This window comes from Miscanthus floridulus, chromosome 7 (assembly GCF_019320115.1).
Source record: "Miscanthus floridulus cultivar M001 chromosome 7, ASM1932011v1, whole genome shotgun sequence".
Lineage (NCBI taxonomy): Eukaryota > Viridiplantae > Streptophyta > Magnoliopsida > Poales > Poaceae > Miscanthus > Miscanthus floridulus.
Window position 1 is genome coordinate 72469478 of NC_089586.1, and position 18780 is coordinate 72488257.

Consider the following 18780-nt stretch of genomic DNA (forward strand, 5'->3'; position numbering starts at 1 on the left):
GGGCAACCATGCAGGCATAACAAAGCCTCTTTCTCTTGGTCAGTAAACATGTAGGGCAACCTATGCAAGCATAACAATGCTGGTTTCAAATGGAAATTTGTTCATGAATTAAGTGCGCAGACACTCGTCTCACCGTAACAAGTAGAATACATCCCAGTTAGCATATAATGTAGAAATGTACTAAAAAATGTATCAGGTATTTAGTAGCTGCAGGTTGCGAGCTGCTACATGCAGCCAGATAAGAATGCAGAGAGGCAGCAATAGAAGCCAAGGGCATCCGAGTTCTGCCATATACAGCAAAAAATCTACTAAAGACATCAGTCTTGGCAAAAGCTGATGGGCTCTGCATGTTTCATCATACACAAATTTAACCAAAACTGGGTGAAGTCATAAGCATACAACCATACAACACCCCGAAACGTCACCTGACTTGCTGTCAGCTTTCAAATTTTCACATTACCAACTCTATCTACTCCAATTCCTTCTAGCAGCGTTAAATTTACATCAGGCAACAAGTTGTCAGTAGCCAAACAAAAAACATCTCCCGGAGCCGTGCAGTTACTCAAAAAATTGGCTTGGGGGTATACCACCAAAGAGAGGATCATCTTTTGTACAGGCCATTCCATGGCTATGTTATTCTTTCCTTCCAAACGACAAACTGAATCCACGGTGGTGCTAACCAAACTCTATAGTTTACCATATATATCATTCTCTGAACCAAAGTTGACAAAATAATACAGGGCTACTTATGATCACTATCATCCCCCCACTGTCCACCCTCGTTCTGCAATCACTTCGCGAACACGAGTAGCTACTTCAATGGCGTCATTTAGGGGAGGGTAGCTCCAGCTATTTGAAATCTACAAGGGAAAGTCAAGTGATAAGCTGTGCAAGTACATCCATCATTTTGATCATTCTACCGGTATATACTAAAATCTTCTATATGGTGGGGGCAAGCTACACGATGCAGAACAATCAAGTACCGATATGCTGTAGAACTCACACTTCCAATTCATAATAATTTATGCACCAACTAGATATTTCTAATGTATTTAGATGAAATTTTCACAAGAACAATTAGAATAGTGTGGTATTTACCACAGGAACTATAAATGATGCCAAGAGTAAATATACAGCATTTGCGCTGCCATATATATGTAGATAACTATTTGAGCATGAGAAGCTATTAGGGCAGCCCCAATGCTAAAAACTACATGTAGTTTCTATACTTATTAATTTCCATAGACACTACATATAGAAACCATGCTCTCAATGGAAAGTTTCTACAAAACAATTTTTATCCAATCACGTACATTCTCTCTCCATGCTATACCAATCACATCCCTTCATGTCTTGTTTCTCGTGTAGACATGGTTTCTAACTTAGACCTGGTTTCTATGATTTTTACTCTCTCTCTTCAATAACTACCTTGCCACATCAGCAAAACGCTTAGGTGGTAGTACAATTAATGTCTATAGAAACTATGATGGCTTCTGCATTGGGAGTGCCCTTAGGGATGTTCACAAGCCCAGAAAAATTGTTTAGGAGTGAGGATCAAAGTTGGCATATAAGTTATGGGGAAAAGTCCAGTATTATGTATAAAGTAAAATGATCGGCACTAAAACTTTAGTTTGAATGGGATAGCATACTCAAACAAAATCTGCTCATAGTATCAAAGTGGTCACTCCAAACAGATTATCATTAGTAGAAATATTGAAAAAACTTACATCTTCCAATCCAGTGAACGGACGAACAACCCCTCGCTCCCGTAGAGTCTTGTGAAAAGCTGAAAACTTCCATTTACAGTGTTCGGTCCCAACAACATAAACAGGTTTCCTGTAGCGATGGTAATTTGAAGCTAGTCACACTCATGAAGCTTCATAAAAAGGTTGCAACGTGCAAGTCGTTCCAATAAGAAAACAACTTACCCTGTGCTGCATGCCTCACTTAACATACTTATCGAGTCTGCTGTTATGACAAAAGCATCAGCCCATGCAAGATGTCCCATGTGAGGATTAGGTTCTGCAGAAGTAAACATAGTTGCTAGTTCAACAAGTTGAGCAAAAAGCATAAATACTGAACAACTTAGAGCTAGTCTTCAGATTCTACCTTCACCATTCCAAATATAGACCTTAGGATGTCCAGCAAATTCTTTGAATACAATATCAGCGACCTGCAAGCAGACAGTTGAACTGTCAAGCCTACCAACTTGTATTATAGAAAAAACTGCCAAATACCATACCTTCCATGGTGTTCTCCGAGAGAATGAGATTCTGACACTCCCACAGCTATCTAGCACATTATACAGAGAAGTTATGAGCTGCTTGGCAAGATCTACACCATATTTACAATTCCCTGAACATTTAAAGGGAAAAAAACACATTAGAAAGATCATCGTGTATCTGAGTATGAAAAGCAATTAACAAATAATTCAACACATTTGGAAATGGTATCCAAAGAATAAGATGTGAAAATTGGAATGGCTAAAGGCCAGTAGGTATGCAAGTTGGGAAAGGGAAAAGTCTAAAATAGTTGACAGTACCTCATAGCATGTATAGAAAATGGCAATGCACTTGTTCTCTACCTGCCAGATTTGCTACAGGGCAAACTGCACCCTGGATCGATTGACCTAAGTTGACTTGTGTATGGGTTTGCTAAGGACTTTGGGAGGGAAAATGATGCGCTGATATGCTGCACTGTTCATGTTAACTAAGGTTCACAAAAAACAATGAACAAAATATTAAGGTTGCGTTTGGATGTAGACATTGAGGCTCTGGAATTGGCATTGGTACTGGATAGCACCAAATGCCGCTGTTTGGATGTCTTAGGTATTGGAATTGGAAATCACCTTTAATGCCAAGAGGTATTGGCTACAACTGCACCCAGTCACCCCCAATACAGAGCCTGCACCCTCCGTATTGGGCGGAATTGGAGATGAGCGCATCCGTGACCGGGGTCGAGCGAGCGATCACGAAGGCGGGCTCCTCCATGGCCGGTGGAGTCGAGCTCCCCCATGGCTGGCGGGGTCGAGCTCCCCCATGGTCGGGCCGGGGTCGAGCTCCCCCATGGCCAGGCCGGGGCTGAGCTCCTCCCCATCCGGCGCGAGCGGTCACGGAGGTGGGCTCCTCCATGGCCGGCGGGGTGGTGGACGGGCCGGGGCTGAGCTCCTCCGTGGTTGAGCTCCTCCCCAACCAGTGCGAGCGGTCATGGAGGTGGGCTCCATGGCCGGCGGGGTTGAGCTCCCCCATGGCTGGCAGGGTCGAGCTCCCCCATGGCCGGACCGGGGCCGAACTCCTCCATGGCCGAGATCCTCCCCATCCGACGCGAGCTCCCCTTCTTCTTCCCCATGGCCGGCGGCGCACCTCCCCTTCTTCTTCCCCATGTCCGGCGGCGCACCTCCCCCCAGGCCCAAGGCCGTGGCCACCTCCGCCTCCGCGCCCGAGCTCGTCGCGGCCGAGGTCGGGGCCGCCTTCGCGCCCGAGCTCGTCGCAGCCGGGGCCGCCTCCGCCTCCCCCTACGCGCTCGAAGCCGAGGCCGGGGCCGGGGCCACCTTCGCCTCCACCTACGCGTGCCCATGGCTGGGGCCAAGGCCGCCTCCACCTCTGCGCTCAAGGCCATCGTGCGAGCGGTGGGGATTGGGGAAGAAGACAGTGAGAATTCCTAGAGGTGTACATCCAAACATGAAATGGTATTTGATGTGTCACTCGATTCCAGCTAGCAAATTCATCTACATCCAAACAACAGATTTGGTATTTAGTCCATTTCCAATACTAGCCTGATTTGGTAATGGTACCAATTCAATTCCAGAGTCTCCAATATCTACATCCAAACGGACCCTAAGAGAATTTGCTTTCGAGTAATGAAAGACCTATTCTTATTTCTGCACTCCATTGGATGCCTGTCTCTTTTGCCCTTTTCACATAACCACGCAGTTTGAGGCCAGGGTTAACTTGTTGGGCCCTTGGGTGGCAATGGGATTACATGTAGTTCTTTTGTTAAATTGGACATAGAGCAGATATTTGGGATCTATAATTGTTTTTTTTTTTCTATTGGTGAGATGAAGTCCAGGATAACATGAATAGATGGAATATCTAAATCAATGAACAATGCCATATTAATCAGCCTAAAAGGATGATATTTCCATTGTCATACTTACACCTTTACTTTTTGCAAGTCTAATAATCAATTGGTACAATACAACACTAGCAGATACTAAGAAACTACTCCATCCATTCCAAATTAAAAGACGTTTTGGCTTTTCTAGATTCATAGCTTTTGCTATGCACTTAGATATACACTATGCCTAGATGCATAGTAAAAGCAATGTATCTAGAAAAGCTAAAAATGTCTTATAATTTGGAATGGAATACTATTCTTCTGCAGTTCATTACAAATTAATCCTTATTAGGATCATAATACTACAAGCAAGCCTATCCAATATGATATCAAAATAAAGGAAAGCCATCCAATCAGTAAAGGAAATAATACATTCACTCGTTATATGCAACTATGCGCTAGGCAAGCCACACTGACAGCATCCCTGTTTGAGAGCAACAACTGGCATAATGTCTAGACTCTAGATTTACTCTGCAGAAAACTCAAAACAGAACTATGCAAAAACATGCACAGGAGACAGAGTATTACTGGTGGGGCCCCCAATGTTGACAATTAGCAACGGCTTAGGCAAAGGGGCAAGTTCATCGTGCCAGGCTATAGCAGCAAGCCGTAGCGCAGCAGAATCAGCCTGGTGTAGTGCACCAACAGTAAGTACCTGGTTATTCAAAATTCAGAATCAGCATGCCACCACTGTGCAAGTTACTTGAAAACTATGAGTATGAAAAAGGCAGCATACCACATTGCTCCTGGGCGGTTCCTGTGGAGTAATCCATCTGCGGAACAGGCGTGGAATTTCTTGTTGTCCACTAGCGGTTAAAGCATAGTAATCATGGCGAGGAGTCACCACCAAATCAAACCTATCAAGGCGAGACCGTGGGTGCTGGATCTGAAATAAAAACAGCACACATTACAAGAATCAGATTAAAATTTGCAAGTTTATTGTCTGGATCTACTGTATTAGCAGATACGAGTAGCAGTGAAAGTCAGCAGATTAGGTATGAATACTACCTGGATGACAAACACATTATCTGAAGCTATTTTCCTTATCAAGCTTGAATATGATATGGTGTCCCAGCCACAAGCAACGACTAATGTCGGACCTTCCCTGGAAGAAGAATTAATTGTCATAATGTTATGTTCACATCTTAGCATATTATTCAAAAGCCAGTAGGACTGCCTGATTTTGAGGAAGTTACAAAACCTGACAACCAACCCACAAGCAATACATATGTTAAGGCAAGAACTTAGATTTTCTACGGGGGCACACCCTGGCAAGGCCACACACAACCACCATAAAGTTATAGAACATATGATTATACAATGGTTTTTTTTTATCAAACACACGAGAGAACTGCGCATCATTTCATTAAGAAGAAATGTTTGAAATACAGGGAAGAAATCCCCAATAACACACACACCCACACGGCTCCAGAAGAGCACTGAATAAAAACTGGAAACAAAACAACCAGAAGCTCTTGGAGGCCCTTTGCTCCAGTCGAGCATCACAGATGCACTCATAAGTGACAGCCAGTAACACCATTGTGATACAATGGTCTATAACAGCAAAAATGACCAGCCAAATGAATATTATTCGAACGAGATCGAATTTCATAAAGCATTCCATTATATCTCTCCAACGTAAGACATAATCTGCTGCTCCCCACTTCTCCCTTGGCTGCAGATTAGGAGTTGGAGCTGGTCAGCTCGGCTGTCCACTCCCTGCTGCTGTAGCAGTAAGGCAATAGGCCATGGTAGTAGTGGCTTACTACAGCCATGTAGTGTAGAGATGGCTGAGCTAAGCCTTATACATTAGGAGTAGGTAGTTGGTGTACTCACCAACAACTATGTACCTGGTAGAGGTACTAGCACCTGTATATACACTATGTCAAGGCAATGCAGCAGATCAGTTCAGTTGCCACATTCAGTCTTCAGAGCTCTGGTTCAGAGTTGGTGCGTGTGTTGTGTGTGCTCTTGAGCTCAACCCCTTCTTCTACCTCTAGCCATAGTGAGTGTGCTGGTAAGCTGGTTGCTTACATGTGCAGGACAGCAAGGGGCCAACAAGTGGTATCAAAGCCATATAGCTGCGTCGCCGGACTAACCGTCGTCGATGGCAGGTGATCATGGCTCGGAGACGGGCAACAGCAGCGGCGCTGCTGGGGCTGCCTAGCCACAACAGGAGGTCGTTGTGCGCGCGGTGCGGGAGGTCAGCGGCACCAGTTGGCCGACGCTGACTTGCACCAACTATAGCGAGTGGGCAGTGGCCATAAAGATCAAGCTCAGAGCTCGACGGCTCTGGGATGCCATTGACAAGGGCACCGACAGCGAAGAAGACGACATGTCAGCGATGGAAGCTATCCTCGCAGCCGTGCTAGCAGAGTATAGGGAGCCGTTGGGGGCGAAGAAGTCTGCTAAGGAGGCGTGGGAGGCCATTGCAGCGATGCGCGTCGGTTCCGACCGCGCAAAGAAGGCGATGGCCCAGCTGCTGAAGCAGGAGTACGCCAACCTCAAGTTCCGCGATGGTGAATCAGTGGAGGACTACTCCCTCCGCCTGCAGTCGCTCATCAGCAAGCTGGGGAGCTACGGCGTCACCATCAACGAAGAGCAAGCGGTCTCCAAGTACCTCATCTCCGTGCCGGTGAAGTACTTCCAGATCGCTCTCTCCATAGAGACGATGCTGGACTTGTCCACCCTCACCATTGAGGATGTGACCGACCGTCTGCGGGCGGTGGACGAGCGCATGGAGCAGGCCACGACAACGACAAACAGCGGCAAGCTGCTGCTGACAGGGAAGGAGTGGGCTGCCCGGATGAAGGAGAAAAAGTCTGAGGTAGCCTCCTCCAGCTGCGGTGGCGACGGCAAGCGCCGCGGCAAGGCTTCTTCGGAGAAGAAGAAGAAGAAGAAGGTTGACCCCAATGCCTGCCGGCGCTGCGGGAAGATAGGCCACTGAGCGAAGGAGTGCCCAAGCCGCAAGCAGGAGAAGAAGACTGAGGCCCATCTGGCGCAGGCTGATGATAAGGATGAGGCCACTCTCCTGATGGCGTCATTTTGTGCCCTGCGCGACCTCGAAGCAGAGGAGAAAGCAGAGGAGGTGGCGATGGCGGAGCAGGGGAAGACTCTTAAGGCTGTCGACCACGACGAGCCGCGAGCCCAAGTCCATCTCGGATGTGTGTGCGGCGAGAAGGAGCAGAGGTGGTACCTGGACTCCGGGGCCAGCAACCACATGACGGGCTCCAAGCGGCCTTCTCCGAGCTCAACAGGAACGTGACCTGCACGATGAAGTTTGGCGACGGCTCAAGGGTGGCGATCCGAGGGCGCGGCACCATCATCTTCAGGTGCCAGAACGGCGAGCACCGCGCCCTGAAGGATTTGTATTACATCTCGTAGCCGCGTTCAAGCATCATCAGCATTGGGCAGCTGGATGAGCGCAGTTGCAAGGTGCTGATCAAGGACAACGTCCTCAGGATCAGGGACCGGGAGCATTCTCGCCAAGGTGAAGAGGTCCCGGAACTGGCTGTACCTGCTCGACTTGTAGGTGGAGCAGCCCATCTGCCTGGCGGCGCGGCGCACGGAGGAGCCGTGGCTGTGGCACGCCAGGTTCGTCCATCTCAGCTTCGACACCCTCGGCAAGCTGAAGAAGATGGTCCTGAGGCTGCCTCACATCGAGCACGCAGGCGAGCTATGTGACAGCTGCCTGGCCGGGAAACAGATGAGGTTGCCGTTCCCGAAGACGACGAAGTATCGCGCAGCAGAGGCCCTCGAGCTGGTCCATGGTGACCTCTGCGGGCCAATCACGCCGGCAACGCACGGCGGCCGCAAGTACTTCATCCTGCTCGTGGATGATTGCAGCCGCTACATGTGGCTGCAGCTCCTGACGAGCAAGGGCGAGGCGGCGGAGGCGATCAAGAGGTTCAAGTTGCGTGCAGAGACCGAGAGCGGGAAGAAGCTGCGCGTGCTGAGGATGGATCGCGGTGGCGAGTTCACCTCGATGGAGTTCGCCGCGTACTGCGCGGATCAAGGGGTTGTGCGCCACCACATCACGCCGTACACGCCGCATAGAATGGCGTGGTGGAGCGGCGGAACTAGACGGTGGTCGGCATGGCGAGGTCGATGATAAAGGCCAAAAAGATGCCGGCGGAGTTCTGAGGCGAGGCGGTGACCACGGAGGTGTTCATCCTCAATCGCGCGCCTACCAAGGCCTTGAAGGGCAAGACGCCATTCGAGGCAAGGCACAAGCGCAAGCCGAACGTTTCGTTCCTCAGAACATTCGGCTACGTCGGCCATGTGAAGAACACCAAGCCTCACCTCGGCAAGCTGGAGGACAGGAGTACACCCATGGTGCTCCTAGGCTAGGAGGAAGGCAGCAAGGCCTATCGGCTCTACGATCCCAAGGGAGGCAAGGTCGTGATCTACAGGGATGTGGTGTTCAACAAGATGACGGCCTAGGATTGGGAGGATTCGTGCATGGGGGAAGCCGGTGGCGTCAGTGGCACGTTTGCCGTCGAACACCTGGTGATCCAAGGAGGAGGAGATGCTGGCGTTGGAGAGCAGGCTGCGGACGGGCCAGGTCCGGCAGCTGAGGCTGCCGAGGAGCCGCCAAGTCCGGCCATGATGAGCGCGGCGAACAATCTCCACCGGCAGCAGCGCACTCGCCTCCACCTCAGTCCCCTGCTTCGGCAGGATACGGGACACCTCCGCTCGAGTTCACTTCCCCGCCCACCGACATCGACGAGTACGTGGACGCTTTCCACGAGGGCGAGGAGGTGCGTTTCCGCCGAGTGGACAACATCGGCGGCGACGGGGGAGCACCTGGGTTGGCCACTCGCATCCTCGACGATCCAGAGCTGCTTCTCGTCAGCGCGGAGGAGCCACCCACGTTCTCGGTGGCTGAGCGCGACGCCAATTGGCGGCGGGCGATGCTGGAGGAGATGAAGGCGATCGAGGACAATGGGACATGGGAGCTGGCTGATCCGCCGGCTGGCTGCCGGCCGATTGGGCTCAAATGGGTCTACAAGGTGAAGCGGGACGAGCGCGGCGCCATTGTCAAGTACAAGGCACGGCTCATCGCCCGCGGCTTCGTCCAGCCCGAGGGCATCGACTTCGAGGAGGTCATTGCTCCGGTGGCGCGCATGGAGTCCGTCCGCCTGCTGCTGGCCAAGGCAGCGGCAAAGGATTGGCGCGTCCACCACCTCGACGTCAAGTCAGCGTTCCTCAACGGCGAGCTCGCGGAGACGGTCTTTGTCAAGTAAGCTCCGGGCTTCGCCGTCAAGGGAGCAGAGCACAAGGTGCTCAGGCTGCGCAAGACGCTCTATGGGCTCCGGCAGGCCCCGCGGGCGTGGAATGCCAAGCTCGACACCACCTTGGGCGAGCTTGGGTTCACCCGCTGCACCACAGAGCACGCGCTCTACATGCGGCGACGGGGGAAGGAGGAGCTCGTCGTCGGCGTGTACGTGGACAATTTGATCGTCACCAGAGCGCGAGCAGAGGACATCGACGGCTTCAAGCGCGAGATGACGACTCGTTTCCAGATGAGCAATCTCGGCGCGCTCTCCTACTACCTCGACATCGAGGTAAGGCGGGGGAAACAGAGCATCTCCTTGGGCCAACGCGCCTACGCGGAGAAACTACTGGAGCGCGGTGGCATGGCGGAGTGCAAGCCGTGCGCGACTCCAATGGAAGAGCGGTTGAAGCTGTCCAAGCATAGCACGGCGGCGAAGGTGGACGTGGCACGCTACCGGAGCATCGTCGGTGGGCTGCGCTACCTCACGCATACTCGGCCAGACACCGCGTTCGCGGCCAGGTACGTCAGCCGGTTCATGCAGGACCCGCGGGAGGATCATTGGACGGCGGTGAAGAGGGTGCTGCGCTACGTCAAGGGGACGCTCGATCAAGCGATCGTTTTCCCCAAGCATGGCGGATAGGGTGGGCTGCGCCTCACGCTCTTCAGTGAGGCACCCCCCAAAACAGAGGAAGGTGAGCCTGAGCTCACTGTCTTCAGCGATGCAGACATGGCGGGCGACATCGATGGGCAACGGAGCACCTCTGGCGTGCTCGCCTTCCTTGGAGTGGCCCCCATTGCTTGGCAGTTGCTGAAGCAAAAGATCGTGGCGCTGTCGACATGAGAGGCGGAGTATGTCGCAGAGGCCACGGCGGTGTGCCAAGCTGTCTGGCTGCGCCGGCTGCTTGGCGAGCTGACCGGCAAGGAAGCTCACCCGCCAGCTCTGATGGTGGACAATCAGCCCGCCATCGCCCTCGCCAAGAACCTTGTCCTCCACGACCGGAGCAAGCACATCGACATCAAGTTCCACTTCCTCCGGGACTGCGTCGATGGAGGGCAGGTCATCATCGAGTTCGTCGAGACTGGCAGACAACTCGCTGACATCCTCACCAAGTCACTCAAGCACCTGCGGTTCATGGAGCTGAGGAAGATGATTGGCATGGATGAGGTCAAGGCATCGGGTTAGCAGCAGGATTAGGGGAAGAATTGTAAGACATAATCTGCTGCTCCCCACTTCTCCCTTGGCTGCAGATTAGGAGTTGGAGCTGGTCAGCTCGGTTGTCCACTCCCTGCTGCTGTAGCAGTAAGTCAATAGGCCATGGTAGTAGTGGCTTACTTCAGCCATGTAGCGTAGAGATGGTTGAGCTAAACTTTGTACCTTAGGAGTAGGTAGTTGGTGTACTCACCAACAACTATGTATCTGATAGAGGTACTAACACCTGTATATATACTATGCCAAGGCAATACAACAGATCAGTTCAGTTGCCACATTCAGTCTTCAGAGCTCTGGTTCAGAGCTGGTGCGAGTGCTGTGTGTGCTCTTAAGCTCAACCCCTTCTTCTACCTCTAGACATAGTGAGTGAGTGTGCTGGTAAGCTGGTTGCTTACCTGTGCAGGGCATAAAGGGACCAACATCCAACAAAAAACAGTGGGACAACCTGGACAACTAAAGGAAGTAACTAACAGGCTTAAGCTGATAGGAACTCTGGGTGAGAAGAAGCTTTTCCTGCATTCCCGGTGATGCAGAGATCATACAAGAAGGCCCATCTCTTACTAGTAGAGTCCAATGTGATAGAAGGAGCAGCTCTAGCTTAAGCCCCCACTAGAACATTCCTTTGGATGTAATTGTTTACTGGGTTCAACTTCTTGTTTGAAAAAATAGAAAGAAAACAGTCTCTCGTATGTTATTGTCAGGTGACTCGTTTCATAATATTTATTATGTGCAGTTTCAAGATGCTCATAAAGTAATTGGCTTTTGAACTCAATTATGTATATCGCAAACAACTGTGCCTCATATGCCATGTTCCAATGTTTCCTCCTTTAAACATACTGAACACAATCATGTATTCACAAAAGGTGTGTGCGTTGCATAAATGTCAAGGTCCAATGATCACAATATGTGAGCAGCTCCTAAGACGGCAAACAAAATGATACACCAAAACGGGCCAGCATAGTGCAATAAATAAGGTTGACATTTCTGATTGGCCAATGAGCAAAATTCATGAACTAGTCAATTCTTTCGGTGCCCCTTAGCATGAGTAATGGTCAAAACTTAAAAGTCGGTAGACTGGTGCATAAGTTTATAGAAGGAAGCAACTGAGAAATGCTACAGCAGTAGTAGGGACTTACTTCTCATATGTATCACGAGCCACAGTAACAATCTTCTTGACGTCTGCTTCCAGAACTGCAGACAACCCAACCGATCCGCCATTCAGGACACGGTACGGCTTCCTCCCCTGAATCACTATCGCGAACCTCGTGTTGCGGAAGAACTGCCTGAGCACTTGGTCTATAAACTTGTGCATGGAAATGGGGAGAAAGTGCAGCCACTCATTGATCCCTCCTCTCGGCCTCGTGACACGCTGCAAGCCAAGCCCCCAAAAGCAAAATTAACCCAGAAAATCATTAAATTTTGCGACGGTCGGGCGCAACTACACTAGCAATCGAAACGGAGTTTCCATTCGTGTCATCCCGTTGCAGCAACAGAACAGAACAGAAATGCGTAAAACGGGAATGGTAGGTACTACGGGGGGGCGCGGGTGGGGGGCGGGGTGGTGGAAGTAAAGGAGAGGGAACTGACGTAGAGGGTGAGGTTGTCGGCAAGGCCGAGGGCGCTGGCGAGGCCGAGACACTGGTTCTCTGCGCCGGGGGAGCCGTTGCCGATGAGGACGGCGCGGCGAACGACGGTGGCGCCGCCAGTGCCGCTGCCAGAGAAGATATCGGGCGTCTCCATGCCGTCGACGCCCGGCGGCTCGGGTAGCCGGATCGGCCGCATCGGCCCAGGGTTTTGCGGGCGGTTGAATTCGCGCCGGAAGGAGAGGAGAGGAGAGGAGGAATTCGCTTGGAGGCCGGAGGGTTCGATGCGATGCGGGAGTTGGAGGTTTCGCTTGTCTTCCAAGAATTCAGACCCTCGTGTCAAAGGGTAACACACACAGTGGCACAGACCAAGCGAATACACACGATGTATCAGAGATGCGAAACTTCCATCAAGCAGAGTTTGTTTGAACGAATACTCCTCCGTCCCAAAGTTAATGTAATCTCATTTCTTAACAAGTCAAATTTTTAAAAAATTATAAATATAGAAAATAACTTCGCCTATGTTGTCTCAACATGGCAGATCCCAAGTCCTGATAAAGAATGAGGGTTATGATAAGCGTGGCGAGCCAACGTTAAATCTAGCCATTCTAATAGAGATGAAACCCGAAAAAAAACCGTTGGGGCGTAACCCTCTTAGCGACTCATCATATCGGAACTCGGGTATGGTGTTAAATGGATAAGGGCCAGATCGGCACCCTCTTGGTGACGCGCCGTGTCACGATCTGGGCATGATGTCAAGTGAGCAAGGATCGGATCATCGCTTCCTTAGTGGCGTGCTACATCGGCGCCTGGATGTACTGAAAAATAAGCAAGGGTCTTCACATCTGAGTCAACGGGTAAGGAAGCTAGTCGAACCAACTAGAATCCATTTAGATAGTTGGAATGTAGGGTCGCTTACAGGTAAGTTAAGAGAATTAGTTGATACCATGACTAGGAGGCATGTAAATATATTATGTGTTTAAGAGACTAAATGGAACGGTCAGAAGACGAAGGAGGTGGACAATACATGTTTTAAGCTTTGGTACATAAGGACAGTCACGAATAGAAATGAAGTAGGAGTTTTGATTAATAAGAGCCTCAAGAATGGTGTGATGGGAGTGAGAAGACAAGAATATAGGATTATCTTAGTCAAGCTTGTCGTTGGTGATATGGTCTTGAACGTAATTAGTGCGTATGTCCCAAATAGGCCTGGATGAGAGTGCTAAGAGACAGTTCTGGGAAGACTTAGATGAACTGATTAGAGCTGTACCTAGTGGTGAGAAGCTTTTTATAAGAGATCTTAATGAGCATATAGGTACTACAAGCGCAGGTTTCGAGACAGTTTATGTAAATTTTGGGTATGGTAGTAGGAATAAGGAGGGAGAGGAAGTTCTGGACTTCGCGGTAGCTTTTAACCTAATGATAGCCAACACTTTCTTTAGAAAGAGAGAATCTCATCTAGTGACCTTTAGTAGCGGACAACACTCTAGCCAGATTGACTTTGTCCTCGCAAGAAGAAAGGACAAACGAGTATGCTTGGGTTGCAAGGTGATACCAGGAGAGTGTGTTGTTTCTCAACATAAGCTTTTTGTGATAGACTTTTGTTTTCAGGTACGTGCCCGTAGGGATAAACAAGAAAGAACAAAGTGGTAGAAACTGAAAGAGAAGACGTCAGATGTATTCAGTGAAATGGTTATCAAAGAAGGCTCTTGAAAGGAAGAAGATGACATAAACAACAAGTGGGAGAAGATGGCAACCAACATTCAGAAGGTGGCCTCAGAGGTGTGTGGAGTAACCAAAGGAAGTGGAGGCGAGGCTAAAGATACTTGGTAGTGGAACGAGGAAATTTAAAAGGCTATTAAGGAGAAAAAAGAATGCTATAGACGCTTGTACTATAACAAGAGTGTGGACAACATAGAGAAGTACAAGGTTGAAAGGTCCTAATATGGCTAGAGGGGGGTGAATAGCCTATTTAAATTCTACAAATCAACTAGAGCAAATTGATTAGTATGACAAATGGTGAAATACAAACTTGCTCTAGCTCTACAAGGGTTGCAAGCCACCTATCCAACAATTCTATTAGCAATGATTACTAGGCACACAACTTGCAATGTTACTGCTTACTAAGAGCTCTCAATCTTGCTACACTAAAGAGCTCTACTAGATGAACTTAAAATAACAAAGCAAGCTCTCAATTCTAATTACACTAAAGAGCTTGCTACAACTAGTTTGTAAGAATATGAGCGAGTGAGTAGAATGATTATACCGCCGTGTAGAGGAATGAACCAATCACAAGATGAAGATTACGCCAATCACCGGGAGAATACAAATGACAAGAGACAACCGATTTTCTCCCGAGGTTCACGTGCTTGCCAACACGCTAGTCCCCGTTGTGTCGACCAACACTTGGTGGTTTGGCGGCTAAGAGGTGTTTCACGAACCTCGTCCACATGATTGGACACCGTAAGAATCTACCCACAAGTGAGGTAACTCAATGACACGAGAAATTTACTAGAGTTACCTTTCGGCACTCCGTCGGGGAAGGTACAACTCTCCTCACAATCACCGGAGATGGCCACAAACAATCACCAACTCGTGCCGATCCTCCACCGCTGCACCAAGCCGTCTAGGTGGTGGCAACCACCAAGAGTAACAAGCGAAATCCGCAGCGCAACACGAATACCAAGTACCTCTAGATGCAATCACTCAAGCAATGCACTTGGATTCTCTCCCAATCTCACAAAGATGATGGATCAATGATGGAGATGAGTGGAAGTGTTTTGGCTAAGCTCACAAAGTTGCTATGTCAATAAAAATGTGCAAGAGGGTGAGCTTGAGCCGGCCATAGGACTTAAATAGAAGCCCCCATAAAATAGAGCCGTTGTACCCCTTCACTGGGCACTGATCGGGGTGACCGGACGCTCTGGTCCTACTGACCGAACGCAGGGCTCAGCGTCCGATCGCCCGATGGCGGCCATGTGTCATTCAGCGTTCAACAGGAGCCAACGGATCTCAACGGTCAAGACTTGACCGGACGCGTCAGTTAGAAAGTGATCGGACGCTGGACCACAACGTCTGGTCGTTTCTAGTAAGCTGCTAGAGACGCATTTCTTCGACCGGACACGTCCCGTCGTACTTGACCGGACACAGCCAGTGTCCGGTCAGTTACCCTGACTTCTGTGCAGCTACATCAACTCTGACCGGACGCAGCCTTCCAGCATCTGGTCAGTCAGAGGCCCAGCGTCCGGTCGCATGACCGATGCCAGGATATCACTACCACACCTAACCGAACGTGCTGGTCCCCCTAAGACCAGCGTCCAGTCAGTTGTAAAAAAGCGAGACTGACCTTCTATCATCTCTATCTCCTTCACCCTTGCTCAAATGTGCCAACCACCAAGTGTATCACCTTGTGTACATGTGTTAGCATATTTTTACAAATATTTTTAAGGGTGTTAGCACTCCACTAGATCCTAAATGCATGTGCAATGAATTAGAGCATCTAGTGGCACTTTGATAACCGCATTTCGATACGAGTTTCACTCCTCTTAATAGTATGACTATCTATCCTAAATGTGATCACATTCACTAAGTGTCTTTATCACTAAAACAAAATGGCTCCTACATTTTATACCTTTGCCTTGAGCCTTTTGTTTTTCTCTTTCTTCTTTTCCAAGTTCAAGCCTTTGATCATAACCATGCCATCACCATTGTCATGATCTTCGTCATTGCTTCATCACTTGGAATAGTGCTATCTATCTATCGATGTTTCACCACCGATAGCCTACCACGGGGATACTCGAGGCAGTATGTTCGGGCTTTAGCGTATGCGGAATTCGATGGTAAACGCAAGAGACAATCGATTTATCTTGGTTCGGACCCTCGATCTTTGATCGAGTAATAGTCCTACGTCCAGTTGGCGTTAGCCTTTGCGTTGGATTGATTGTAAAGTGTTATGTTGTCCAAAAATCTCTCCCGTCCTAGGAACCCTGCCCTCCTTTATATAGTTAGAAGGTTAGAATCCTAGTCGGTTTACAATGAGAGTTCCTAGTAGGATTACAGAATAATACTTCTACTAAGATTATAGGGGAAGAATCCTAGTTGGACTGGATCTTCTCCCTTCCTTGCGGGGTATCCCGTGGGTCCCGCACTGACACTATCCATATGGTAGCAATTGCTCCCCCTACATATGTGCTAAGAGTTTGGATTGTAGCTTTGCACATATGCTTAGATAGAAAACATAGAAGACAAATTCTACCAAATGATGCTAAGGTATAAGAGATGGACCTTTGAAGCGTGATACCAATTGGAGTACACCATTATACCATCCTTAGCACCATTAGTAACTAGACATACATAAAAACTAGAGTACCCCATGAGATCAATATTACAAGTAAGGGTCTAATTTCCATATGATGAACATAAGTCTAGTTACTTTAGCTAGATACCACTTGATAGCTAGCTACCACTTGTAAATACATGGGAATGAAATCATTAGATGACCTATGCATGCTAGATTTTCATTTTATCATTCAAATCTACAACTAGCATACACCACACAAATATGGATATTGCAATTAAGAACTTGTACCATGCAAGCAAATATATGTAATGCACCATACAAGTTCATGAGCTTGCTCCCCCTATTTGTATGCTCAAAATTAATTGATCTCCTTCCTTTGTCATATCTTATCTCTCCCCTTTGTTCCTTTGTTGTCTATCTTTGTACACTATTTCTCCTCCTTTGTCATCAATAACCACAAAGGCTTAAAGTATAGATTGGTTAGGATTATCAATGTCAACAATTAGCACAAAAGATGAGCTCAAATTATAGATAGGTTGGAGTGAAACCATGTGAAATGAGGATCATTTTCCCAATTTGGTTCAATCTAGATTACTTGCAAAAGAATTTAACTCGGTTTGATCCAAGGAAGGGCTTCTTCACACCTCTAAATAAGGGTTATCTTGTACCATGTTGAGTTAAACACTTATAGCTCATTTTGTAGATCAAACACTAGGTTGACAAGCCCATAAACATGTCATATGCTACCACTAGATCATTTCAAACATACAAACAATAGTGGTACCACACAAGCATCAAATTCATTTGATTTTTCATGAATGAGCCTATTCAAATGTGAAATATGTCTAGATGCACTGATCATGTCCTTAGCAAGGATGTATGCCATGCCAATCAACTTTTACCTTGGATGGCTCGAAGGAGAGGCATGTCATATAAATTTGAGGGTGCATCAACACATATTGGAGAAGTCAAGTATGTTCAATTCATTCCTTAGCTTGCTAAACCTCTTTTCATCAAGTGGCTTGGTGAATATGTCGGCAAGTTGATCTTTGGTGCCCACACTCTCTATGCAAATGTCCCCTTTTTGTTGATGATCTCTTATGAAGTGATGACGGACATCTATATGCTTTGTTCTTGAGTGTTGAACTGGGTTGTTGGTAAGTTTGACGGCGCTCTCATTGTCACATAGCAATGGCACTTGCTTGATCCTAATTCCAAAATCACTCAAAGTAGCCTTCATCCAAAGTAATTGAGCACAACAACTACCGGCCGAAATGTACTCCGCTTCGGCGATTGAAAGTGCTACACTATTTTACTTCTTTGATGACCAAGACACAAGTGATCTTCCCAATAGTTAACATGTGCCTAATGTGCTCTTTCTCTCAACTTTGCATCCCGCATAATCGGAGTCCGAATATCCAATCAACTCAAATCTTGCTCCTTTGGGATACCACAATCCAACATTTTTTGTATGCTTTAAGTACCTTAATACTCTCTTTGTTGCTTTTAAATGGCTCTCTTGGTGAGGCTTGAAATCTAGCACACATGCATACACTAAACATCACATCCGGTCTTGATGCGGTCACATAGAGTAGGCTTCCAATCATAGACCGATACATCTTTTGATCCACCATATTGCCACTAGCATCACTATCCAAGCTTCCACTTGTCCCCATTGGTGTACTAATAGCTTTAGCATCACTCATTCCAAACTTCTTAAGCATGTCCTTGATATACTTGCCTTGACTCACAAATGTGCCATTCTTCATTTGCTTGATTTGAAGACCAAGGAAGTAACTAAGCTCTTCAATCATAGACATCTCAAACTCACTTGCCATCATCTTGCCAAACTCCTCACAAAAATCTTGATTTATTGACCCAAATATGATATCATCAACATAGATTTGCATTACAAACAAGTCATTTCCAAGCTTCTTGGTGAAGAGAGTGGTGTCAACTTTTCCCATCTTGAATCCCTTAGAGAGTAGAAAATCCCTCAATCTCTCATACCATGCTCTAGGTGCTTGTTTTAATCCATACAAAGCCTTTCTCAACTTGTAAACATGGTTGTGTTTCTTTTCATCTTCAAAACCGAGAGGTTGCTCAACATACACAAGCTCATTGATGTACCCATTGAGAAATGCACTCTTCATATCCATTTGATACAACTTGATGTTATGGGCACAAGCATAGGCTAACAAAATCCTAATTGCTTCCAATCTTGCAACCAGGGCATATGTTTCTCCAAAGTCAAGACCTTCAACTTGAGTGTAACCTTGAGCCACTAATCTTG

The 18780-nt window shown here is 48.0% G+C and overlaps 1 protein-coding gene across 1 annotated transcript; it reads right to left on the reverse strand.

The window, feature by feature from the left end:
- Positions 1-448: 448 nt before the first annotated feature.
- LOC136467081 (mitochondrial fission protein ELM1-like) lies at positions 449-12526 on the reverse strand. Its single transcript, XM_066465629.1, has 10 exons — positions 12192-12526; positions 11741-11973; positions 5125-5221; positions 4853-5002; positions 4645-4771; positions 2243-2355; positions 2110-2173; positions 1929-2022; positions 1728-1836; positions 449-860 (listed from the first exon to the last, which is right to left on the reverse strand). The coding sequence occupies exons 1-10, from the start codon at positions 12384-12386 to the stop codon at positions 759-761; spliced, it is 1284 nt and encodes a 427-aa protein (XP_066321726.1). The 5' UTR covers positions 12387-12526; the 3' UTR covers positions 449-758.
- Positions 12527-18780: the final 6254 nt, after the last annotated feature.

Bases quoted from the DNA above. Each gene is read 5' to 3' on its own strand.
- LOC136467081 (XM_066465629.1), bottom strand. From the start codon at position 12,386: ATGCGGCCGATCCGGCTACCCGAGCCGCCGGGCGTCGACGGCATGGAG. The intron at 5,003-5,124 runs GTAGTATTCATA...TTTTTATTTCAG, and splicing joins ATAATGTGTTTGTCATCCAG to ATCCAGCACCCACGGTCTCG. The intron at 4,772-4,852 runs GTATGCTGCCTT...TTGAATAACCAG, and splicing joins AACCGCCCAGGAGCAATGTG to GTACTTACTGTTGGTGCACT.